At 43.4% G+C, this 27,142-nt stretch overlaps 1 protein-coding gene across 11 annotated transcripts in view; it reads left to right on the forward strand.

The window, feature by feature from the left end:
- The window catches only part of RASAL2 (RAS protein activator like 2), a 476,310-nt gene that overhangs the window by 382,253 nt on the left and 66,915 nt on the right, over positions 1 to 27,142 (forward strand). For 10 of the 11 annotated variants that reach the window (XM_068239650.1, XM_068239651.1, XM_068239656.1 and 7 more), the window contains 3 exons: positions 12,703 to 12,856; positions 12,971 to 13,069; positions 21,347 to 21,901. In XM_068239650.1, coding sequence (XP_068095751.1) covers positions 12,703 to 12,856; positions 12,971 to 13,069; positions 21,347 to 21,901 — 808 coding nt within the window. Of the gene's footprint in view, positions 1 to 10,010; positions 10,302 to 12,702; positions 12,857 to 12,970; positions 13,070 to 21,346; positions 21,902 to 27,142 lie in introns of those variants that run through there. The other variant, XM_068239661.1, reaches the window with a different exon arrangement.

Genomic DNA, 27,142 nt, shown 5'->3' on the forward strand with positions numbered 1-27,142 from the left:
CATCAGAAATACCATCATGCTTTGCACAGCATCAGGGGAAAAATGCCCGGGCAGTTTTCTTCTGTGCAGCTAAAAATGAGGCTTGGGTAAGAAAAAGTTCTGATGCTGTGAAACTGTTAAAGAAACACCAAGCCTTTTCAGTGCTGCTGAGTAGATTTTTAGTCTGGAGGTTCACTTTAACTGTGCCCACTGCTGACAATCGGCGTAAAAAAAACAGACTAAAACTCACAATTTTTCAGGTGCCCCCCTTTGAAATACAGGCATTGAGATGGAATTTTGGGCACCTGCAACACACAATAAAGATCAAGCGCTGGAGCCGCCAGCGTCTGCAGCACTGGAATTAAATCTGTTAGCGAATTGATTTCACGTTCTAGGAAGAATATAGGAAGTCTGAGCCATCCACTAGTGACTCATCATTTTAGTCTTCCCAGCAACAAACAATGCCTAGGCTGAAATCCACCCATTAACGATCCAATTTCCTGAACGATCCACTGTCCAGTCCCATTGCTGCAATCCATCAGAAACTAATAGGAAAAATCTCCTAACCAATCTGATCAGATTATTGAAATCAATCTGATTTTTGAATTGATCCCATGAATCTGATCGGATATGGTTAGGATCTTTTATTCCATTAACGGTCCCAATCTAATCCGATTGTTCATGCAAAGAATCGTTCATAAATGATCATACAGCAAATTGTATAGTTTGACTGTGAGTGATCTGAGTGTTGGTGAAAATGAATTCTGTATATGCTAATTTCTGCAGCTAAACATGCAGATGCTGCCGGAATTGATACATTTGGTACAGTGCTCACCTGTACTTATATTTTGGAGTATTTGCAACAGTTCTCCGTATATATTGTACATACTTCCCAACTTTTTGAGATGAGAAAGAGGGACACTTAAGCCATGCCCCTGTCACACCCCTGACCACGCCCCCATCACACCCCTAGTCACACATGCCATAAAGATTTCATAAGAAAAATGTTGTTTTATAATTCAAACCACACATGGCCCTTTCTATTCTGGTTCATTTTCCTTCATATAAAAACATTTTAAAATTAGTCATATATTAATTTAAAGGATGGCAATAAGTTTAGAGTCAATCAAACACATTTTTAGTAGAGAAATAATAAGTGTATGTGGTTGGTCATGCACCTTTTTTATTGATTAATGAACTTTTGAATAATTTGGTACACATGCCATGTATTAGGTTGGAGAGGTTTGTTTGCAGATTTTGCCGATCGGCAAAGCGCTACACCAGTTGATTCCTATGGGATGGTCCCACCAGCAGCAATTTGTAAAGCGATTCTGGAGTGATCCTCTCAGTGGCTAAAGTAGCCAAATCACCATTGCTCCAGGAATCGCAATGAAATCGCGTCACCTTTAATGGGTCCCAGACCTTAAAACATCAATTTTTACAGCCGTTAAAGTTAGTAGAAAGGGGGGGGGGGGGGCAGAATCTGATTCTGTTTTATATACAAAGAGTCATAAAGAAAAACATACCGGTATGTACTGTACCTTCTAGATCAGATTGGTGGAAGCACATCTCATGTCTGTGGACAGCACCAGCCTGACTGGTGTGTCCCGGGAGTGAACTGACCGCTGGGTGAGGGACTAAGCACTTTCCAGCTACTGTGCAGCACATTAACATACTTGTATAAGCTGCCGAATTACTAACCTCAGGATCAGCTGGACAGCATACTGTTTAAGGCTGTTACCTTTGATGTAAGGTTTGAGCCTTTGACAAGTGTTTGAATCTCAGTTCAAGCAAGTGTGTAAAACAGTAAGGAGTCTTCGGGCAAGGCCCCCTAATGCTCCTGGTCACCTGTGGAGCGCGCCCTAGTGGCTGCAGCCCTGAAGCACTTTGAGTCCACTAGGAGAAATGTTCTGTGCCTTTTCTTTTTCAGTGGTTTTAGTCCAGTGGTTTTACAACTACATGATGTGAGTAGTTGGTGTACAATTTGATATTTGAGTGTGTGTGTGTGTGTATATATATATATATATATATATATATATATATATATATATATATATATATATATACAGGATCTTCTCAGAAAATTAGCATATTGTGATAAAGTTCATTATTTTCTGTAATGTACTGATACACATTAGACTTTCATATATTTTAGATTCATTACACTACAACTGAAGTAGTTCAAGCCTTTTATTGTTTTAATATTGATGATTTTGGCATACAGCTCATGAAAACTCAAAATTCCTATCTCAAAAAATTAGCATATTTCATCCGACCAATAAAAGAAAAGTGTTTTTAAAACAAAAAAAGTCAACCTTCAAATAATGATGTTCAGTTATGGACTCAATACTTGGTTGGGAATCCTTTTGCAGAAAGGACTGCTTCAATGCGGCGTGACATGGAGGCAATCAACCTGTGGCACTGCTCAGGTGTTATGGAGGCCCAGGATGCTTCGATAGCGGCCTTAAGCTTATCCAGAGTGTTGGGTCTTGCGTCTCTCAACTTACTCTTCACAATATCCCACAGATTCTCTAAGGGATTCAGGTCAGGAGAGTTGGCAGGCCAAATGAGCACAGTAATACCATGGTCAGTAAACCATTTACCAGTGGTTTTGGCACTGTGAGGAGGTGCCAGGTCATGCTGAAAAATGAAATCTTCATCTCCATAAAGCTTTTCAGCAGATGGAAGCATGAAGTGCTCCAAAATCTCCTGATAGTTAGCTGCATTGACCCTGCCCTTGATAAAACACAGTGGACCAACACAAGCAGCTGACATGGCACACCAGACCATCACTGACTGTGGGTACTTGACACTGGACTTCAGGCATTTTGGCATTTCCCTCTCCCAAGTCTTCCTCCAGACTCTGGCACCTTGATTTCCGAATGACATGTAAAAGTTGCTTTCATCCGAAAAAAGTACTTTGGACCACTGAGCAACAGTCCAGTGCTGCTTCTCTGTAGCCCAGGTCAGGCGCCTCTGCTGCTGTTTCTGGTCCAAAAGTGGGTTCATGCTTCCATCTGCTGAAAAGCTTTATGGAGATGAAGATGTCATTTTTCAGCACGACCTGGCACCTGCTCACAGTGCCAAAACCACTGGTAAATGGTTTACTGACCATGGTATTACTGTGCTCAATTGGCCTGCCAACTCTCCTGACCTGAACCCCATAGAGAATCTGTGGGATATTGTGAAGAGAAAGTTAAGAGACGCAAGACCGAACACTCTGGATGAGCTTTAGGGCTGGTTCAGACGGACGCTTGCAGAGCGTTTACAGCCAGCGTTCAGGGCTTGGTGTTAAACGCTCCCATTCAAGTGTATGGGAGCGTTTGTACCAAGCTTTCAAGCGCGTTTGCACGAACGCAGCGTTCGGGTCCCGATTTTCCCTGGCGTTCAAGGAGCCCCTGGAAGCTACATGTAGCTTCCAGGGGAGGTTAACCGCGACGGCTAATGTCCCCCTAGGGGAAGAAAAAACGCGACCGCATCCAAACGCACACGAACGCTGCTGAACGCGACGCCAGCAAACGCAACGCCTCCAAACGTCCGTCTGAACCAGCCCTAAGGCCGCTATCGAAGCATCCTGGGCCTCCATAACACCTGAGCTGTGCCTCAGGCTGATTGCCTCCATGCCACGCCGCATTGAAGCAGTTATTTCTGCAAAAGGGTTCCCGACCAAGTATTGAGTGCAAAACTGAACATAATTATTTGAAGGTTGACTTTTTTTTTGTTTTAAAAACACTTTTCTTTTATTGGTCGGATGAAATATGCTAATTTTTTGAGATAGGAATTTTGAGTTTTCATGAGCTGTATGCCAAAATCATCAATATTAAAACAATAAAAGGCTTGAACTACTTCAGTTGTAGTGTAATGAATCTAAAATATATGAAAGTCTAATGTGTATCAGTACATTACAGAAAATAATGAACTTTATCACAATATGCAAATTTTCTGAGAAGATCCTGTATATATCTTTGTAACTCAGTCGTCTTTTATCCCTTGCTAGCACTTGCTGATTGGTTCTGTCTCCTGCTTATGTTGACGTTTTTATAACGTCAAACAATTTTAAATTGTAGAAAGTACAGTTAAATTACAATTGTTCAATATGGCGCAGTCATAGGCTTTGTATATCTAGCCTTTAGGTTGCTTAGTAACTGAATTTCTATAGCAAAGCAGCCTTGTAAACGAGACCCTTCAGTCTATGGCTAATCTCTCATTAGCCATTTGCTGCAGAGTGCTGCTTTACATTGGTCTCGGAGAAACACACTGTTTAGAACATCATCTGGTTGCTCTGCTTGTGCAAAGTGTGTCCCCTACAAGGAGTTGCTGTACCCTGTAGCAGCATCCCAGCTCTCCCTGTCTCCATATCGGCTAATGGATGTAATGTGAGTCCATGCTGTTGATGGTTGGTGAGACTCTATTAATGCGGCATTATCCTTTTCTGGTTTCATAATCCTAGCAGGCAGATTTCAGTGCAATATGATAAAGTCTTGCAGCATGCTGAGTGATTGTAAAATGCTCCCTCCTTTCAGCCAGGCTCGTAAATGGGTCATATTTAACAGTGGCACCAAAGTAATTAGCTTCAACCACTCTTTTCCCAGTTGTTGGTTTTTCTAATGGAGTTCTCTGAGTCCTCTGCAAAGGCAGGAGACTGATGTCTGAGGTTAGTGATTCGTCGGTTCATACTGAAGTATGTTAATGTGCAGCACGGTAGCTTTAAAGTGTCTAAGTGCTCAGTCCCTCACCCAGCGGTCTGTTCACCCTTGGGACACTCCAGCCAGGCTGGTGCTGTCCACAGACATGAGATGTGTTTCCACCAATCTGATCTAGAAGGTATATTTTTATCATCACACTCCCTACCCACCCCGCCCCCCCTCCTTTCTTTTTCCTTTTTTCATTATATTAATGGCTGTGAAAGTGGACATTGGCCTCAATTCACTAAGCTTATTTCCTGTCTTTTAATAATGATAGGCATATAGTATTCAGGAAACCTTTTACCTCAGGCAAACCTAAAGTTAACTCTTCTGTCTTTAAGTTAAGGCGAGATCTCTAAAGTTAACTCTTCAATCCTTAAAATAACTCCAGAATTCTAAATTTAAAGACAGGCTGTTAATTAACTTCATGTGAAAATAACTACAGAGGAGGTGTGAAGAGATAAGATAACTCTCTCACTGTGAAAACTTATCTCTACACTTTAATAAGGCAAGATCGATGTGTGGAGGTAAGTTTTCTCTTGCCATATTATCTCCAGCATGATCTTAGTGAATTGAGGCCATTTTGTCCTCTACTACCCTAAGTTGAAGAGGCACCATAGTGACCTATGGTGGTAGGATGCAGGAAATGATTCAGGATGCTCACTTTACGGTAGTTTTTAGCATCAGAAACACTTCACATAGCTATAGTTTGCTGCATATGGGCATGTAGCCCCTTCTTCCTAGTAATGCTTAGCCTAGGCTGTATAGCTTTGCAGAATTTTTCACCCAGAGCATTCTGGGAGACCAGGCATTATTTTGACTGGCTTTAGAATTCTCAGAAATAAACATTCTGCAAAGCTTCACCTGACAGGTCTAAAGCAGAGCCGTAGTTATGGGGGGGGGGGCTCTCTCTGCAGAGGAGTGTAGTTAATAACAGTGGAAAAACGGGGGCACATCTGGCTATGTATAGAGAGTACAGCTGGCTATCTATATGGGAAGAGGGGGCACATCTGGCTATCTGAGCAGTGGAAGGGGGCACATTTGGCACATAAGGGGGGAAGAGAGATACATCTGGCCATCTGTAGGGGGGGAAGAGGGCACATCTAGCCATCTGTAGGGGGGGAAGAGGGCTCATCTAGCCATCTGTAGGGGGGAACAGGGCACATCTAGCCATCTGTAGGGGGGAAGAGGGCACATCTAGCCATCTGTAGGGGGGAAGAGGGCACATCTGGCCATCTGTAGGGGGGAAGAGGACATATCTGGCCATCTGTAGGGGGGAAGAGGACATATCTAGCCATCTGTAGGGGGGAAGAGGGCACATCTAGCCATCTGTAGGGGGGAAGAGGGCACATCTGGCCATCTGTAGGGGGGAAGAGGGCACATCTGGCCATCTGTAGGGGGGAAGAGGGCTCATCTGGTCATCTGTAGGGGGGAAGAGGGCACATCTGGCCATCTGTAGGGGGGAAGAGGGCTCATCTGGTCATCTGTAGGGGGGAAGAGGGCACATCTGGCCATCTGTAGGGGGGAAGAGGTCACATCTGGCCATCTGTAGGGGTGAAGAGGGCACATCTAGCCATCTGTAGGGGGGAAGAGGGCTCATCTAGCCATCTGTAGGGGGGAACAGGGCACATCTAGCCATCTGTAGGGGGGAAGAGGGCACATCTAGCCATCTGTAGGGGGAAGAGGGCACATCTGGCCATCTGTAGGGGGGAAGAGGGCACATCTGGCCATCTGTAAGGGGGAAGAGGGCACATCTGGCCATCTGTAGGGGGGAAGAGGGCACATCTGGCCATCTGTAGGGGGGAAGAGGGCACATCTGGCCATCTGTAGGGGGGAAGAGGGCACATCTGGCCATCTGTAGGGGGGAAGAGGGCTCATCTGGCCATCTGTAGGGGGGAAGAGGGCACATCTAGCCAGCTAAACAGAATTTGTACAATTGGCTCCACCCATGACCACGCCTACATTATGATGGGTGACCACATCCATTTTGTCCAGAGGGGGATGCAAATTCTGTCTTTGCCCCCGGCGCTGAAAAGTCTAGCTACACCTGTGTACGAAAGATGTCATCACCTGTGATAGATTTCAGAATGCATATCAGGGAGAGGAAAGAGTTTACAATGGGCAAAGACTGGCTAAATCATTTATAAATTCATACTGGGGAAAAAAAAGTAATTTTTATTCATTGCTTTATTTTCACTGCAATTCCTCTTTAAATACCTGTTAGTCAGGTTTTCGGGGTTATTGCATGGACCTAACCCCTGTGGCATGGTGCATTGTTTACAGTTAGAGTAATCCTGACTTGGGTGCAATGGTAATGTGTTTATACAACTCTATACAATACTGTGCAAGCTTACTGATGTATAACCACTTATTGTTTTGTGCAATCTGTGTACAAAACCGTTTTGAAATCAAAACTGCATCATGTCTCCTAGGCAGAGATGGATTAAGATGTAATGGGGCCCTGGGCAAGGTAGTAGATTTGGGGCCCCCTTGTGGTCCTTTTGGTAACCTGAAGTGGAGAGAGGTCAAGGAAGGTGGCAGGTGGGTCCCTTGACACCTACTAGACCCATGCCATGCCGTCTCTTCCTGAACGCCAGTTGTATAGGTGTTAGATCATATTTGGCCAAGACAGTCAGTCTCCCTGTCTCGGCCTGCAATCAAATGATGCGTCTAATGCAGGGCTTTTCAACCCTGTCCTCAAGACCCACCAACAGTACATGTTTTACAGGAAACCACAAACCTGCACAGGTGAGGTAATTAGTGTCTCAGCAGAGCTGATTAGCTGCCTCTGTGGATTTCCACAAAACATGCACTGTTGGTGGTACTTGAGGACAGGGTTGAAAAGCCCTAGTCTAATGTGTCAATCTAACATGTACAGCCGCCCTCAAATGTCCTTTAGCGATCTGCCCGAACGGATTGCTAGATGATTGCCAACAGATGATCCCCATGATGCACGTGTCTACCTGACAGCTGGAAGCAGCTCGCTTGTGCATTGGCCCTTTATCCCTGCACCATTGTCAAGCAGTGTGTCTGTACAGCACTCACTCCCTGCAATGTTGCCCTTAAAGACTATTTCTTTTTTTATTGACCTTGTCAGTGACAATCTTTTTTAACAGGATACAGACAGCACTAAAAACCTCGCAAGTAATGTAACCCCTTTTCCACACTCCTGATAAATCTGTTTTTGTTGCCCTCTCTGTCTCCTTTGTAAAGACGTTTCCCCTTCCTGTTTTCTGGCATCCAGTTACTGGCGCCGCAGAAATATCTCCACCTGGAATCCAAAAATCATTATAATCTCACAGAGATCGCCACTCTAATCAAAGTTATTTGCCTGGAGTGCTAATCTGGTGGGTTATTGATCAATAGCCAGGGGCCTTATTTTACAGCTTACAGTTTATGGGTCTTTGGAGATATCTATGTTAGGGTAAAGTATCACTAGTCTAGACCAGGTAACCCGTGTAATTAACTTATAAAATGACAGATGACTATATCTATCAGACCGTTTTAAGCCTATTTGTGATTCAAAAATGATAGATTGTTTTGGGTAATGGTTTTGGAATGATTGGTGTACAAACATGCTGTTTGGCTCCCAGCCTGTTGTGTCGTATGGAGAAAAGAGGAAGAGGACAAGTGGTATGCTCCCTGCTGTAGGTACCCATAACAAAGTTCCAACAACAACAGTAGCCCTAACACTGCTACTTCCTATAGAGCACCTCCTAGTGGCTGCATCTTTGGCGCTTTGAGTCTGCCAGGAGAAAAGCACAATATAAATGTTCTGTGTTTATTCTGTGTTTGATTAATGATCCAACATGATAGAGCATGAAGAACCTAGTCAGCGATGCACACATTACATTTTTAAATGGATGATCATAAGTGTGTGTGTGGAACTTTAGGCTACACATAGTCCACCCTGGTCATGGACTATAACTATAAGTTTGGACTATAAGTTTTTCACAGGAAGACCTCCTTTCCACAGGCAGCTGAATTCACCGCCTGACAGTTGCTCCCGTTCACTGGCCGGGCACTCACTTGCACTCGGCGCAGGCAGTGGACAGGCAGCCCCCTATGGTGTTGCATTTGAGAGCAGTGGTGTTACCCTCAGACCACCGGGTAACACCAGCAAGTGTTGTGACATGTGCGGTGTCACCAAACCTTGCCATTGGTGCCTGTTGCCGGCAGCCGAGAGGCTGAACTGTCTGACAAACAAGCAGTTCAGCCACTCATGGAAAAGAAACCTAATCTGCATAAGTGGCTCTGTTATAAATCTTCACAGATTTGACATGAGGGTTCAGAATCGGCAGGTCCACTTAAAGTGCCGCCTCTGGTTATACAGGCCTACTTCACTAAGATTCATGTGCCTGGCAACCAACTTGTTACTTGGAGGAATGGTAATGGTTTCATATGATAGGCTTCCGCTCTGAACATGCCTATTAGGTTCCTATTGCTTTGTCATGGAGGTGTAACATGTAAGGCTGAACTTTATGCTGCCTCCTCCCCTCCTCTGTGGTTGGTGCTGTTACTGTAATCCTTCTTCCCTGGGATTATCCTTGTCTGTACAGGGCCAGCTAAGCGCTGCTCAGTTTTCCAGTAGCTTCCCTGGTTAATACAGGAAGATCCCTGTAATCTGTTATTACCAATGCGTGCATTGGTCAGGGAGTTGCTTTGATCTGTTGCTTCGTTGGGGTTAGGCATCAGGCTGCCATTTTGTTCCATAACTACACCATTAACCCTTTCCTGTGTATTGGTGGGTAACCGGGGCCAGAGAAGAAAATATCACATTTGTGGTTATTATTGGGCTCCTTAGGGACTGAGTAGGAAATTGTTTTTGCAAATCTTCAGCCCTCTCATCCAATTCACTGCTGCTTTCCTTTCACATTCATCCTCACTAGTCCACCAAGGTGCCTGCTGCTTGTCCTAGTGTGCGGTGGCAGAACGATTCATTCAGTGCAGATAAGCAGATGTCAGTAAAGGCTTGAAGGTAGTAATTTCTCCCATCGGAGATGCTTCCTGGAGGTTTGACGCATTAAATGTCACTGATCTGTCCCCTCTTGGGACAAGTACAGCGCAGTCTTCAGGAAAAGGCCCCCCTCTCCCTCCTCAGCATCTTCTTCTCCGGGTCGGGTTTATGCAAGGGAAGCTGCTTGGAAAGGTGACCTTTTACAATGTTTACAGAGCATGCTCTTTGAGCCAAGCCCGGCTGCAGCTTCTGCCTGCTTGCCTGCAAGCTGTAATCTGCTTATAGGTGCATTGTCATAGCAACAGGCCCAGAGAGCAGCAGCCTAGGCACACCGGGACTCTGTGTGTGCTACCTGAGGGGAGGGATGCTGGAGGAGGAGGGGGAAGGATGCAGTAGCTGGCTATTTGAGGCTACATTTCATTTCGCTGGCTGCCAGTTTTCAACCCCTGAGCCCGAGAATGATTGGAATTCAGCCTCTCTGGTGATATTGTGAGGAGATCACCTCCTCAAGCAGTATGCCCTCCTGGTTCTCTGCCCTACCTCCTGGCAGATTGAATTTCCTGCGGGCATGTGACCCCTGACCCTTTACGCAAAGGAGCGATGGATGGGTGAGGCTTTGTGTCATGAGTCCTAGCTATGATTTGGTCTTGCACAGCAAGGTGGCTGTATAATTGCTTCATGTAAGTCCCATTTTTATTCTGTCACAACACAAATACTTTAGCTCTGTGCATGAATGTAGTTTAGAGGCAAACGTTAAACAAATTGTCATTATTTAATTGCACTTGCTATTTGTTGTGTGGTTACTTATGCACAGCTGTGGAGAGGAGGGATTTTAGGTTTTTGACTTGCTAAAAAAAACTTAAACTAATTTACAAGCTATGACTTAGCATTTGTCCAGGGAAGGGGGGGATTATTTAATTGCTGTTTATTGTTGTGTGGTTACTTTGCACAGTTTTGTTGTAGTTGTTTGTTATAAATAGTTGTTTTTTTATTGCTTTTGTTTGTTTTAGTTGTTTTAAAAGAACAGTTTTGTATGGCATAACTTGGTAGCATTACAGTACCTTGTTTAACATAACTTTATGGTCTGTATGTGCTTGTAGGAGATGGGAAGCTGTATCAATCTGATGAAAATGTTCCTTTTTCTCTTTTTCCCCTATACATGTACTTGAAACCAATTTTCAAAAAAAAAATTCAACTTTTAATGGTTTTGCCTAAATATTTTGATTGGTTGCTGCGTAGGCATTTGCATGATTTCTGCTCTAGTTTTCCTTGGCACCCACCTTGATATAACAGCTCTTCTCTGCTGTGTGAATGAGTTAAATGCCTCGCTGTTTGAAATAACACCAACATATATGCAAGAGCATATGGCACATATATGTGTGCACACACCATACAGAAACCGAATAGGGCAGCTTACTAAAGGAGATATGCAGAGAACAGCTGTGACGTTATGGTGTTCACTTCAAGCATACAATCAATCATGCAGAGATTTTTTTTCATTTAGTATTTCTATAGCCTGCAATAATAACCAAGACTTTTGTCTTGAAATTTACTGTAAATTATATGTTAGTCTTTTTGTGGGCACCCAGTGGCTGAGCTTGGTTGTATCTGTATATAACTTCTGTGTTAGCTGATGTTGAATCAGTTTTGAGATGCCTAGTCTGGAGTTCATCATGATCCACTTCCTGTAGCACAGACTGCCAGAGCTGCAGGCTGCAACCTTCTTAGTCTGCTCTACCAACTTACAGTCTAAACAACATGGTGATGCTGACCAAAGCCATAGCCCAGGCCACAGACGCTATTAATCTGGCCAGCTGAGAATTTCACATCACAACCAGTTGTATTGATACAACAGGATTTAAAAGTGCAGAAACGTCATTTTGATGCACAAAGCACTTTTTATTCACTAATATTACTAAGTTTTCAGTTGTTATATTTGGAAGTTGGGCTGTAATTTCACTACTCTCAATGCACCCATTTTAAATCTTCCCAAATGATAACCTTGATTATAAATGTTACAGCTTTCAAAATTAATCTTAAAGGGTACCTGTAATTTTTAGCACTTTTTCTTTAAACAAAACATACTTGCATGTTCTCTCTGATGAAGCATGATTAAGCTGCATACCTCTACTTTATTTTTCTGAAGCTGCACTCCTCAGATATGCCCACTTCCTGTTTGTAGACTTGCAGCCTGTTTGCACACAGGAAATGAGGAGTGAGGCTTCACTAAGACAAAGTAAAGGGGTGCAGGTAACCCTGCTTCTGAGGAGAACATACAAATATCTATTGTGTAAAAAAAAAAAAAAAAAAAAAAAAAATCCTGAGCTTAGGTACACAGCAAAGTGATTACATTTTGGTTGCTTGTAAGATATATAACGGATAGGCATTCACACACCGTGCGTATACATATATTGCATTGAAAGTGCACCTGAACTCTAGCACAGGACAGAAGGAAACATATAGAAATGCACCCTGTATGCATTTAGATAGTTTAGTCTGTTTAATTCCACCTCATCTGTGATTAAGCACAAGTTGCAATTTCATCCCTCAGCTGTGTCAGCTGACTGCTACCGCAGAGAGCTAATTGGTAAACATAGGATGTTAATAATATGTCTGCTTCCATGAAAGCAGGAAGTAGACACAATGCAGATTTATTGCAGGTTATGTATCAGCTGTAACAAAGACATGTGTTTCTTTAAAGGTTCTTATCCTGTTGGTTATCTTTTAGAGTAAAGAGGAAGTTCTGAGTTCAGGTCCAGCACAGACACTTCTTCTGCAGCACTTTATGGTGTCCATTGAATTCACGGCACTAACTATCCCTCAGAGGGGCTCGCAGTCTAATCCCCACCATGGTGTAACGTCCCTGCTATAGTCTAAGGCAATTTTGGTGGGTAGAGGTGGGGGGAGGGAGTGCTTCATTGTACAGGGATATAATGATTTAATCCTGGAGCCTGATGCTGAGAGAGCCGTTTGGTGGTCCAGCTTTGTTTCCAAGTATAGGCCGTTATTTGCAAATGAATGGGTATTTCTCAAGTCCTTTGGATTGTCGGCTATCTTAATTGCTCTCCTTTCTTATCGCAGGTCACGTGGGTTACCTAAACTGAAAGAATCTCGCTCCCATGAGTCCTTGCTGAGTCCAGGCAGTGCGGTGGAAGCTCTGGATTTAGGCACAGAAGATAAAATTCTGGTGAAGCCACTACACAGCAGCATACTGGGCCAAGACTTCTGTTTTGAGGTAGATCAATGCGGCTTGTTTAGGAAGCAGAGTGTAAATTATTAACTGTGATCTCTTGAAGCGACCTTTGATTTATTCCCTTTTTCCTCCTCCTTGTTAATGTGCTTCTACCAGGTTACTTACTCCAGTGGCAGCAAATGCTTTAGCTGCTCCTCCGCAGCAGAGAGAGATAAGTGGATGGAAAATCTACGGAGAACGGTCCAGCCTAACAAGGTGAGTGTCCCATACTGCAAGACACCTGCTGAGCAGCTTTAACATGATTTTCAATGAGAGGTGCACTGCTAAGCAAAGCCGTCCTATGCCTAGAAGAACTCTTGCCTGGATGAAGAGAATAAACACAATCTTACATTATGTTAATTATACAATCGAGGATACAAAAGATAAAGTTAAACTCCACTTATCCTCATGAAAAGACCACAATCCCCCCAGGGTTTTTTATTTCTCCATCAGAAGCATTGGCACACATCCTATTCTATGTCCTTCCCTTGTGCAGAAGAGTTATGCTGGGAATACACAGCTCGTTTCTGCCATGCGTTTCTTCTCTCGATCGTTTTTGCCGCCCGATTTCAGCTCTCGATTCTTATCTTCCTCTCGTTTTTCTTATCTTTTTCCATTCACTTCAATCAGAAATCGAGTGGCAAAATAATCAAAAGGGAGATCAGACATGTCGGAAATTATCTATTGAACCATCTAATCAGCTACAAAACGAACCGTGTATTCCCAGCATTACAGACTACCCAGCCAGCTCATGGTGAACCAGAACTCATTGGAGTGTGTAAGGGGCTACAAAGGACCAAAAAGCCCTCCTACTAAAATGCTATGCAAAACAAAAGTTTGCCTTCTTAAAACAGAAGGTATGTGCGATTATTCAGGTTGGAGTGAGCATATGATGTCTCCCACAATGCATCACTGCTGAATATGCAAATCATTCATTTGTTGTCCCTGTAAGCTAGTCACACCTTCAGAACCGCTGGAATGCAAAAAAAAAAAGTAATGGGGATGAATGTCAATTAATACAGTTAGTTGGGTAGCTTAATATGTGAGGGTTGTGATAAAAGTAATGCCTGTTTGGCCTTTCCTTCACATTAAGCCTAGTGTGATGCTTAAAAGACCACTATCCAAAAAAAAATTGTTCAATTTAAAATACATACATATAAAATGTCCATTTCTCCATGAGTAAAATGTACTATACAATTCTGTCACTTGCAGTAGGTAGTAAAAGGCTGAGAGATTTGACAGATTTTGGACTAGTCCATCTCCTCATAGGAGTTTCTCAGTATTACCTTTATTCTTTACAAAAGCACTCCCTGGAAAAGATGTATACAAAAATGCCAGCCAGCTTCCCTACTCATTTGCACACAATGTTGGCAGTTGGAATGAGCCAGTGCTTTTGTAAATAATGAAATAACTGAGAATCCCCCACGAGTGGATGGATTAGTCCTCAACCTGTGAGATCTGTTAGGTTTTCCCTGACTACTGTAAGTGATAGCACAGTGGGGAAACAGTAGTTTATGGTGCATTTTACTCTGGGAAAAAATGTACATTTATTTGTATGTATTTTAAATTTTACAATTTTTTGCGATAGTTGTCCTTTAACCTCCAACAGATAGATAGGTACTCATTCGTTGTGGGACTAACTCTGTGTATTAGGTGTTTAAGAAACATGCATAGTGTGCAGCAGGGCTGTGGAGTCGGAGTCGTGGAGTCGGAGTCGTGGAGTCGGGCAATTTTGGGTGCCTGGAGTCGGAGTCAGCAAAAAATGCACCGACTCCGACTCCTAATGAATTTGTAACTGTAATTAAAATAGAAAATATGATAAAATGTTCTTTTTCTCAGATAATAGTCATTAAAAATAATGTATATATACAGTAATAGCTGTGCTTAGTCCACAAAAATGAAATAAACCAATCAAAATTAGTTACTTGTGCTGCTTCAATAAAGCAGTCCCCGTATTTTTAAGGTCAGATATACATATCTGATTGTGGCTGTATATATGATGTGTACACAGGAATCTCTTATATATACTAAATAACATCTATGCTGTAAGAATAAAGCCTGATGTGTAGCTGTGTCACTAATAGAGATGGTCAACGAGATGGAAATAATTCTGCATTGATGCTGATTTATGCAAATGTATGCACTCCCTTTGCTGATGAAATCAAATAATTTGATATGTTATTAAAATTTGGTTTGGTGACTACAAATTAAAGGGTAACTGAGACGGATGAAAAGTAAAGTTTTATACATACCTGGGGCACCCTCCAGCCCCCTTCAGGCTAATCAGTCCCTCGCTGTCCTCCACCACCCGGATCTTCTGCTATGAGTCCTGGTAATTCAGCCAGTCAGCGCTGTCTGGCCGCATGCCGCTCCCACAGCCAGGAACATTCTGCACCTGCGCAATAGTGCTGCACAGGTGTAGTATGCTCCTGGCGGCGGAGTGTGCGCATGCGCACTACGCCTGACTGGCTCAAGTACCTGGACTCCTAGCAGAAGATCCAGGTGGTGGAGGAGGACAACAAGGGACTGATTATCCTGAAGGTGGCTGGAGGAAGCCCCAGGTATGTATAAAACTTTAATTTCATCTGTCTCAGGTTTACTTTGTTACACAGTAGTACTATACTCTACATATGCACTCCCCACAGAGCTGCAGGGAATCCACTGAGAATGCTGTGCACATTGAACACAGAGGTGTTGTCTGTTTACAATCTCCTCATTCCCCTGCAGAGTACCTGCACATCATTCTTACATGTACCCACACTTACATTGCCTAGGGCCTGATAGATGTTCTTTGTTCCGGTTTGTACCTTTTACAAGTACTATTACCAAGGACTAGTTTTAGTCTAAAGGGAATAAATATAATAGTCTGCATATCCTTCAGTTGTCTTGTAAAATTCCTAAGCGTTGGCAGTTTCACTTATAATCAACAAAATTGTAATATGCAAATTAGAGGAGTCGGAGTCGTGGAGTCGGAGTCGGTGGAATCCTAAACTGAGGAGTCGGAGTCGGTGGATTTTTGGACCGACTCCACAGCCCTGGTGTGCAGGAGCCCCTAGAGTCACTTATACATCACAGCTCGGTTAATAGTTTGTCTGTCAATTACTTTGTTCCTGGATGGAAGGAGGTGCCTTCTGCCTCCTCTACCCCATCCCTTTATGGCTGTATGTAGAGCATGATTCATCATTGTCTTCCTATAGTTAGTATGACTAGCTGAAGTCTTAGCCTAGTCTTACCCAGAGTTTGCTGCATGCAACAGCTGATTTTGACTTGTGTGGACAGATGTGCTCGAACATTTGTTTTAACATTTAATTTTGATATTCTAGTAAACTGATTACTGACAGATCACTTCTTTTAAAGTGTCTTCTTTTGCTAGACGTACTAGGAGTTAAAGAGACTGCTCAAAGTAGACCTATCGGCACATGGCTTTTAAATCAAAGCTGTCACCATGAATTAGCTCTCCTATGCAAGCAGCCCATAGATCATGTAAGCTTTTAGTCTAGTTTACATCTCTATTTGTCTCCTTCTCCAGTGTGCTGCCAAACGGCACTAATGGAGGTCACATTCCCATCTCTACAGAGGGAGGAGGAAGATGCCTCCAAATTCTACCAGTGCACAAAAACTGGCTTCTTTGTTTACGGGCACAGATAGCTAAAAGTTTTCATTCGTCTGAGGAAATAGAAGGGATTCCAATGAAACACAAAACTGAGCAAGGCTAATTGCATTAGCAATCAGATTGTGAATATAAACAGTGTGTAAAATCAAAGAAGGTGGACAGAATACATGTTTTATGAGCCAGATGTTCTCGGAACTGCAATACAGTTTGCTTTCTCTCTCCTCTGTCTGCAGCTGCTGGGCGGGGTCAATCAGGTGTTACCATGAGACACATGAAAAAAAAAAATAGACTACATTTCTCAGAATCTTTTCTTTACAGTAGAAACCATGTCTACATGATGATGAACTTTGTACAGTAGTTCACATGACGTGTATGTGAGGAATTTTAAAACTTCAGTTACACCACCAGGCCCAGATTTACCTGGCAGGAGCCAATAGGCACAGATGTCCTGGTACCCTACACTTCACCCTCCATGAACCTACAAACCCCCACCGAAGTGGGCTGGCTGTCCCAGCTGTCCCTTCTCCCTTACTTCCCTTGGTTGTCATCGAAAGTTACAGGTGTCCCTTTGCATTAGGTAGCCAGAAGTGCCCTAAGTATGAAGTAGCTATAGGTGCACCCAAGTATTAGGTAGCTAGAGGAACCTCAGTATTGTGTAGCTAGAGATGCCCCTGACTAAAGGGAGATCTTGTCAGTGGAATGCCGAGAGCCGGGTGAGTAACCTCTCATTTAGCCTCTCATTAGGACTATGCAGTATCCAATGGAAGGAAGAAAGAAAGCGGGGCAACACTTCTTTTAAAATGCCTTTATTCCAGTTGGCCAAGAGCAGGTACAGAGCAGTGGGGGTTTTAAGTGCCTGACAGCTGGTTAAACCAGCTTCTTCAGAGGCAAAATGTACATTAGATCAAGTGTACATTCTGGCTCTGAAGAAGCTGGATTAACCAGCGAAACAGCTGTCAGGCACTTGATACCCCCACTGCTCTCTACCTGCTCTTGCCCAACTGGAATAAAGGCATTTTAAAGAAGTGGTGCCCCACTTTCTTTCTTCCTTCCATTGGATACTACAAGGACATCGGATGTGCACGCTTCCTGTCCCAGCTCCGGATGTTCCGTTCTGCTGCATTTGGTGCCAGGTTCTGTTTTTTTTCTCACAATATCATTAGGACTATCCATAGGGAAGGAGGGAGGAAGTAAGCCACCTTTCCATCATCAGGCGCCTGTAGGCACGTGCCTACATTGCCTTATGGTAAATCTGGCCCTGTACACCACGCTGCAGAAGTCTGGATTGGTGTACAGCTGTAACAAGTACAGCTACACAAATTATTTTTCAGTCTGAAAAATTACATTTGCAAAGGTAATTGTTTATAGACCTGGCCCTGGTGAATTTTGGGTTCAGTCCAAAATCCAAATGAGCTGAATCACTTCACGGAAATCCACCAATTATCCAGAAGAAAGGGTGGATACACACATCCAATTTTGACTGGCCAATCTGATCACCTGCATGTAGTATGAGTGCTTACATATAGAATCTGTTCATGGTATTTAACCTTCCTGGCGGTATGGACGAGCTCAGCTTGTCCATAGCCACTGAGTCTGATATCTCTGGCCCTGCTGGGCCGATTTACTTCAAATAAACTGCGCCACACGCAGCTAGCACTTTGCCAGCTGTGTGTGGCCTTCGATTGCCGCCGCTCAGCGGCGATCGCCCGCACGCAGCGGCAGAAGAGGCCCGCCCCCCCGCCAGAGCCCTGCGCTGCCCAGACCAAACACTTTCGGGCAGCGCAAAGGGCTGGATCTGAGGCGCCTGACGTCAGGACGTCGGCTGACGTCCACGTCAGCCCGATCGTCGCCATGGCGACGGGGTAAGCCTAACAAGAAATCCCGCTCTCCGCTGGATTTCTTGTTACTTGTGATCGCCGACAGCGATCAGACGGGCGCACCGTGTGCGCCCTCTAGTGGCCTTTCATGCTTCCAACTTTCAGTTGGCAGCATGGGAAAAAAAAGACGAGAATAAAACCCTGCCGCATCCACCCTGGCAATTTAAATAGAACGCCAGGGTGGTTAAACCCTGCTGGCCCTCATACTACATAGAGGTGGTAAAATTGGCTAGGAAACTGGATGTTTAAGGCTCATACACACATCAGACCACATCAGTCTTTTGAAAATGAAAGATCACAGACCAATCTTACCACCCTTCATGTAGTATGAGAGCCATACTCTACACAGCCTTTTCTATGGAGCTGAACTCCACATCAGACAGAAATCTTTGCAAGATGCTGCACACACAGATGCTGTAGACATTCACAAGATCAGTATCTGCAAAAGATCTGTTCCTGCAAAGATCCATTCCTGCAAATTGCATTTATAGTCTATGAGATCTGCAGATCATCATACACACCTTGTTTAACTGACATTCATCTGCAGATCAGACAATCATCTGCAGATCTGAAAATCCATCCTGGTGGATCTGATCTGCAGATTAATGTCTGTTAAACACACCGTATGATGATCTGCAGATATAGATGGAGCAGTGCTTTTCAGCACTGCTAGATTTGGGCGCAGCCAGCGTCGCCATAGACTATAAAGGGATTCAGTCTATAGCGGCGCTCAGTAAGTAACGTCGGCGCCTTCAGAAGACGGAGCCGAGGTTGCTTAAAAATCATAATAATTCGGCTTCCAGCAATTGCTAGAAGCCGAATTATTTCATTCCCCCACTATCCATGGTGGCCTGGAGGGGGAATGGTAATTAATTCGGCCCGGACTTGTGCAGAAGCAGGACCAGCCATATAACAGCTGGATCCTGCGCCCAAGTCTACCAGCGCCAAATTCAAATGTACTCATCACAGACTATAAATGCATTTTGCTGGAACAGATCTTTTGCAGATACTGATCTTTTGAATGTCTACAGCATCTTTGTGTGCAGCATCCTGCAAAGATTTCTGTCTGATGGGGGAGTTCAGCTCCATAGAATAGACTGTGTAGAGTATGGCTCTCATACTGCATGGAAGGGGGTAAAATTGGTCTGTGATCTTTCATTTTCAAAAGACTATGGTCTGATGTGTGTATGAGCCTTAAGCCTCATACAGGGAGATTCACCCACCCATAGACAGCTTTGTACTATAGGAAAAAATGTGACTTCAACATTAAATAGGCACAGGGAATTACCGCTTCCTTGCATATTTACTGGTATGCATATGGCTGTGCAGTTTAGAGGCACAGCATTTTGGGGGCCAACAATGTTTTTTCAAGTTCTGCGCTTTACAGTACATTAACCAGTTAGTATAAGTTTATCAAATTAGAATTACAGCAGACTTAACCCTTAATCAAACAATACACTTCAATAAATAAACACCTGAAGCTAAATTCTTTATTCAGGCTCAAGAAATTCTCCATTCCAAAAATCCAAAAAGTTTCGTTTTCCAATATAAAGTTTTGCAGATTATTTCCTTCCAGAATATACCATCATAGTTGGCTCATGGTTCGAGTCTGTCCGCAAAAGTGCTTTGCAAGCCTGGACTCCCTAGGGGGAGTCCAAGTGCCCTCTGTCACAGAATGTTTACCTGGAGTCCTTAAGCTGTGAATAACACTTTTGTGGTCATACAGCTTCACTTTTATCTCCTTTATGTTTGCTGGACATTAAACAGCCTGCATAGGCACTTTGATTTTTTTTTTTAACAATGAAACAGGTGAGGGGCACTTTGATTTTAATCCTCAGATGAACATTAAGGGGTTAGACACCCCCTCATAGTGCCACTACAGTGACCATGAGGCAAGCAAATATGTCTCCACTTCCTGCTTACTGAGAAATCGCTGTATGCCATCATAGCGCTTCTTCACCCTCCTGTCCGCCTCAACCACTTAATCACCAGCGCTTTTCCCTTTAGTATACATGAACAGGGCAGGCTTTCTCAACCATCGTTCCCTGTTTTAAGAAGGCAAATCACATTAAGCATTGCTTTTTAGTAGAAGGGCTTTTCGGTCTCTTTTAGTCCCTTATACTATCTTGGTGGTTTTGGGTCACCCCAAGGTGCTTGGGTATTCTGTTGTGCTTGTCCAAGCATTATCCCATAGATCAGGGGTGGCTAACCTTGGCACTCCAGCTGTGACAAAACTACAAATCCCATCATGCCTCTGCCTCCCCAAGTTATGCTTAGAGCTGTCATATGCCTCATGGGACTTGTAGTTCCACCACAGTTGGAGTGCCAAGGTTAGCCATCACTGCCATAGAGCCATATCAATCCCTGCCATGCACTGATGAGGACCAAAAAATCCGAAACAGGCTGTCTGCATGTTGGGTTGATGTGGCTCTGTAAAATTTAAAGCTATAGGCTTTCTATACACCAGCCGTTATGGATGTAAGCCTGGCTTCATGGGCATAAAGAGATAATTTGCCTATTCAGTAGCAGTGCATTGTGGTAGCCACAGATGTTCACTTAAAGCTGAATTATCACAAATACCTTTTGTTTTAAGAGCATAGCTTTTAGCAGGAACGCTTTTTTCGGTCTCTTTTAGTCCCCTATAATTTCCAAGTGGTTTTGAGTGAACCCGAGTTGGTTTGGTATTCTGGACTTCCAAGGTTCATTGAGGTCTCTGCAGGGGTTCTTTGACAATTTTTCCTTACCAAGACAGTTGCAGGCTGAGAATGTTTTGAAAAGTACCTCTGGCTCTCCTATGTCTTCTTCACTCGATGTATGCTAACCCAAAATGTGGTAGGGGTGGGGGTGGGGGGGTATTATAGAATACACTAAAAAGATTGAGAAAGGCTGATGTAGGGAGATCCCTACATATTTTTGGATGCAATGTATTTATGTAGCTTTCTCAGCTGCAATTAGAGTTAGATCCGAAATCTTTCTAACGTTCATTTTATTTATCATGTTCAGGACAACTGTAGACGAGCGGAAAATGTACTGCGGCTCTGGATCATCGAGGCCAAGGACCTGGCCCCAAAGAAGAAGTATTTCTGTGAGCTGTGCCTGGACGACACGCTCTTTGCTCGAACCACAAGCAAGACAAAAGCGGACAATATCTTCTGGGGGGAGCACTTTGAGTTTTATGGTCTGCCTCCGCTCCATAACATCACCGTGCACATTTACAAGGATGTAGAGAAGAAGAAGAAGAAGGATAAGAACAATTATGTGGGCCTGGTGAACATCCCCATGGCCAGTGTGACTGGCAGGCAGTTTGTAGAGAAATGGTACCCTGTAAGCACACCTACCGCTAACAAAGGTAAAACAGGGGGCCCTTCGATACGTATTAAATCCCGCTATCAGACTATCACCATCCTGCCCATGGAACAGTACAAGGAGTTTGCTGAATTCATTACGATTAACTACACCATGCTGTGCTCTGTGCTGGAGCCAGTGATCAGTGTCCGGAATAAGGAGGAGATGGCCTGTGCGCTGGTCCACATCCTGCAGAGCACTGGTAGAGCCAAGGTAAGTTCCCTTCTGCAAGAATATTATGCTTTGAGTAGAATAATCAGGGCACAATAGTTTTTATAAATACTAAATATTTGTTATATATATGCCAACACTAGGTGCAAATGTTTGTGGGTTTTTTTTTGGCACTCAAATTCGCAACACAAATGCATTCCTATGTGCTTCTTTTCATATCCGGAAAACAAACTGACAGCAGGGTTACTATTTTTCGCATGCCACAGGCTGTTTTTGTGCACATTTTTCCTGTGTGGGTTATTTAGCTTGTTTTCCCATTTGCGATCAGTAACATCAATAGAATTTCCTTCCTGAATCTGCTTGTAGAAAAATGTAAATAAAAAAAAAATGAACCTGGACAGAGCACTTTTTTTTCCAGTGTTTCCATAACAAAATAAGCAAATGCATATGCTAGTATATGTCGTTACAGTTCCTCTTTAAAGGAGAAAAATGAAAGCTGTCATATTTCTTTTCCTTTTTAACAATACCAGTTGCCTGTCTGTCCTGCTGATCTTTTTGGCTGCAGTGAGTTCTGAATAAAACCGGCAACAAGCATGCAGCTAATCTTGTCAGATCTGACAATGTCAAATACCTGGTCTGCTGCATGCTTGTTCAGGGTCTAGGGCTAAAAGCATTAGAGACAGAGGATCAGCAGGACAGCCAGGCAACTGGTATTGCTTAAAAGGAAATAAATATGGCAGCCTCCATATTCCTCTTGCTTCAGTTGTCCTTTAAAGCGGGCCCAAACCAAACATTTTTTTAATTCAAAGTATTTAGTTGCACCACTCTGACACATACAAAGATAAACACTCCTTCAAGCCTATGAGCATTTCAGTGCATGCTTTTCACCCTCCTCTTTGCATAACTAGGGTTATACAGGTGGCAGCCATTAGCAATTCCTCCTTTGCCAGACACCATCTACTCCACCAGTTTCCCGGATTCTGTCCCGGTAATATGAAAGGAAGGGAGAGGTTCCTCCAATAAATGTAAAATATTTTATATTTGTCATCATGCAGCTGAAAAAAGGCTGCTATTTATTATTATAATTTAGAAAATAGATTTTTTCTGAAATCTTGTATTTTTAATTTGGGTCCACTTTAAATATCGCTGCTGCAACCTTTTACATGTGCCGTGTGTAACATTTTAGAGTAGAATGAAAAAAGCAGAATCTCTCAGCTGTTGCCATAGTTTAGTTCCTGACACTTTCCCCCACCACAGAAATCAGAGAAGTGACCAACAGCTGTGCTACAGAACAGGAGCGTATACTGCAGTTATAATTGGCAGTTATTGCATGAATATCCATTGTGGAAATGAATGTGGCGTTTTTCACAACTTCTGTCCTTCAATGACCCAAACGTCTTCCATCCTCTGTGCAGAAACTTGGCTTGCTGCAAGCGCTCCCAGGCATTCCATTAGTGTAGCTGAACCTGCGTCATGCGGTTGTCAGCAGTGGGGTTGTCTGGTTGCACTTACTGCCTGTGAGTCTAGTGGGACATGTATCCAAGAGTCCTAATTGCTGGAGAAGTTGTTACAATCGAACATGTCACCAAGATATTATTGTATGCTCTGACTTTTAAAGCAGGAAAGTGGGTCACCTTGTGATGTGTGCTGGTTTGATGCAGAATGCACATGGGGCGCCGCATGTAATGTCCGAGGTACATTCGGCGCAGAGGAATGCACTGCGTTTTGACATTTGTTCTCCCCAAAGAGATGTATAGCCTCTGCAGAGGGCATAGAGGATGCTTGAGTTGCAAACACCAAGAGGAGGCTGTCCTGGGGGACAGAGAATATCAAAGTGTGCATGCTGGCAATTAGTGCTGTTATCCCTCACACAGCTGACTTGTGGCATAGATGTATTACGGCAGAGGCCACCTCATTGGTCAGTACTACCAGCGAAGCAAAACAAAACCTTTACGATATAAAGGACACCTAAAGCAAGAGGAGGCTGCCAAATGTATTTCCTTTGAAACAAAATCAGTTGCCTGGCAGACCTACAGATAGTTTATGCATCAGTAGTGCTGACTTACCCACCTGAAGCAAGCATGCAGCAAATCCAGTCAGGCTTCAGTCAAAGATCTGATCTGCATGCCTGTTTGGGGGCTATGGCTATAAAAGCATAATGCCGGGAATACACGGGACGTTTCCGCGGCTTGATTATGCTGCCGGATCGATTCCTGCTCGTCCCCACGGGCGATTCTCTTATCTTCTGCTCGTTTTTTCTTATCTTTTTCTATTCTCCTGCCCACGGTATCAAGCGCAGAATCGATCCGGCGGGTGATCGGACACATGTTGGAAATTATCAATCGAGCCATCTAATGGCTTGATCGAGCCACGGAAACGAACGGTGTATTCCCGGCATTTATGCCTAGTACACACCATACAATTTTCTGTAAGATTTTCTGTAACATTTACATGCCAGATTGATAATTTCCAACATGTTGGAAATTATCTATCTAACCATCTATCTGCCGAGCAATTAGGCATTGTTCTGCTCAGCAGGAGATAACCAGAAGACAATGCACCAGAGATGATGAGCAGTCTCCACCAGTACTTTCCAGAAAATAATCTAATTACAGAAAATCTTACAGAAAAATCTTACAGAAAATTGCAAGGTGTGTACATATGCCTTTCACTTCAGATGTCTTTTATGCTGGGAATACACGGACCGCGGATCGATAGCCGCTCGTCCCCGCGGGAGCGGCTAATGAGACGCTCGTTTCTTGCAATTATTCTCCCCGCCGGTATCGAGCCGGGTATCGGACACGGAGATGATCAATCGAGCCATCAGGCTCGATTGATAAGCCTCCCTCCTGTCCGTGTATGCCCAGCATTAGAAAACCCTTTAGCAGCCATTTTATTTAGAGGCTTGCAAGTGCTCCAGGCAAATTTATTTTAGCACAATTTTTTATTTGTTAAATTTCCTTTGCCTCTAATTAGTACTGCTGTAACATGTATTTATGGCCACTTGTCACTAGGGAGCAGCGTGAGACAATAACAGAGGATAGCAAAGTAGAAAAGAGGTGGGCTGGCACTCAAAGTTGGCCTGTGTATGGTGTGACCTGGGTTGCTCAGCCGCAGTGCGCCTCCAGCTCGTTGAATTCAGTCCGTATAGTAGAAGAAAAAGCGATGTGCACTAAAAGCGTTTGCTTGCAATTTTAATTACAATAGGTCACATACAGACAGCAAAAGACGGGGGTAACTAATGGCCTAACAGCCGTTTTGCGGGATAAATAGCCCGCTTTTTCAGAGACCAACAGAAATTAATAACAATCACTGAGGACGTCCGCTTTCAGTTTCTATATTTTCTGATAGTAGAGAGACATCCAAGCATTCTAAGAATTCACAACTCGACGAGTTCTGCCGACTGAGGTCAAAAGCAGTGCACTTATCACAAATGAGATAACTCTATTGAAGCTGCTAATGAGATTTGAACCACTTAACCACTTCACCACTGAGGGGTTTTACCCCCTGAGCACCAAAGCAATTTTCACCTTTCAGCGCTCCTTTCATTCATTCGTCTATAACTTTATCATTACTTATCGCAATGAAATGAACTATATCTTGTTTTTTACGCCACCAATTAGGCTTTCTTTAGGTGGGACATTATGCCAAGAATTATTTTTTTCTAAATGTGTTTTAATGGGAAAATAGGAAAAATGTGGGGAAAAAAATAATTATTTTTCAGTTTTCGGCCATTATAGTTTTTAAATAATGCATGCTACTGTAATTAAAACCCATGAAATGTATTTGCCCTTTTGTCCCGGTTATAAAACCATTCAAATTATGTCCCTATCACAATGTTTGGCGCCAATATTTTATTTGGAAATAAAGGTGCATTTTTTTCATTTTTGCGTCCATCCCTAATTACAAGCCCATAGTTTATAAAGTAACAGTGTTATACCCTCTTGACATAAATATTTAAAAAGTTCAGTCCCTAAGGTAACTATTTATGTATTTTTTTTAATTGTAAATTTTTTATTTTTTTTTTAATTACAAAAAAAAAAAAAAATGGGGAGTGTGGGAGGTAATGAGTTAATTTTATGTGTAAAAGTCATTTATTTGTATGTGAAAAATGTGTAGGGTTTAGTTTACTATTTGGCCACAAGATGGCCACAGTAACTTTTTGTTTTAATGCGACCTCCAAGCTTCCTTCCGGAAGCTTGGAGGAAGTATAAGGAGGCTGGACACGTGAGTTTTTTCTCACAATGATCGCGCTGCCCATAGGAGAGCAGCGGATCATTGCGGGGTTTAGATCAACGAACGGGAATGGATTTTCCGTTCATTGATCTCTGGGCGAGCGGGCGGCGGCGTGTTTACTAGCGGCGGGCGGCGTGTTTACGAGCGGGAGCGCGGACAGCGTCGGGAACGCGGAAAGTACGTATTTCTCCGTCCCTGGTTGTTAAAGGATGGAAAAAGGGGCGGAGAAATACGTACGCGCGGGGGTAAAGTGGTTAAATACCAGCAGTCTCTGCCCCCTTAAAGAGAATCTGTATTGTTAAAATCGCACAAAAGTAAACATTCCAGTGCGTTAGGGGACATCTCCTATTACCCTCTGTCACAATTTCGCCGCTCCTCGCCGCATTAAAAGTGGTTAAAAACAGTTTTAAAAAGTTTGTTTATAAACAAACAAAATGGCCACCAAAACAGGAAGTAGGTTGATGTACAGTATGTCCACACATAGAAAATACATTCATACACAAGCAGGCTGTATACACCCTTCCTTTTGAATCTCAAGAGATCATTTGTGTGTTTCTTTCCCCCTGCAGCTATCTTCCACTGAAGTGTCAGGCTGTTTCTTCCTGCAGAGTGCAGACAGCTCTGCCTGTATGTAATTGCTCAGTATGTGAAAGCCCAGCCAGCTCAGAGGAGGATTTATCCAGCTTGTAAAAGATAAGAGAGAAGTTGCCCTAATCTAAATAATACACAGGCAGTGTGCAGAGAGGGGCCTGGAGGGAGGAGATGCATCACAGAACCACAACACTGAAGAACTTGGCAGCCTTCCAGACACAGGCTGACAAGTCTGACAAGAGAGAGATAAGTTGATTTATTACAGAGATGGTGATAGTAGAACGTGCTGCAGTAAGCCAGAACACATTACAATAGCTTTTGGAACGTGTAGGATGATAAAAAACAGGATGCAATTTTTGTTACGGAGTCTCTTTAAGGACCAGAGCCCACTGGTACAATAACGACGGAATACAGACGAATCGCGGCACATACCCACCGCAACCGCAGACCACGCCG

Source organism: Hyperolius riggenbachi, chromosome 6, assembly GCF_040937935.1.
Source record: "Hyperolius riggenbachi isolate aHypRig1 chromosome 6, aHypRig1.pri, whole genome shotgun sequence".
NCBI lineage: Eukaryota > Metazoa > Chordata > Amphibia > Anura > Hyperoliidae > Hyperolius > Hyperolius riggenbachi.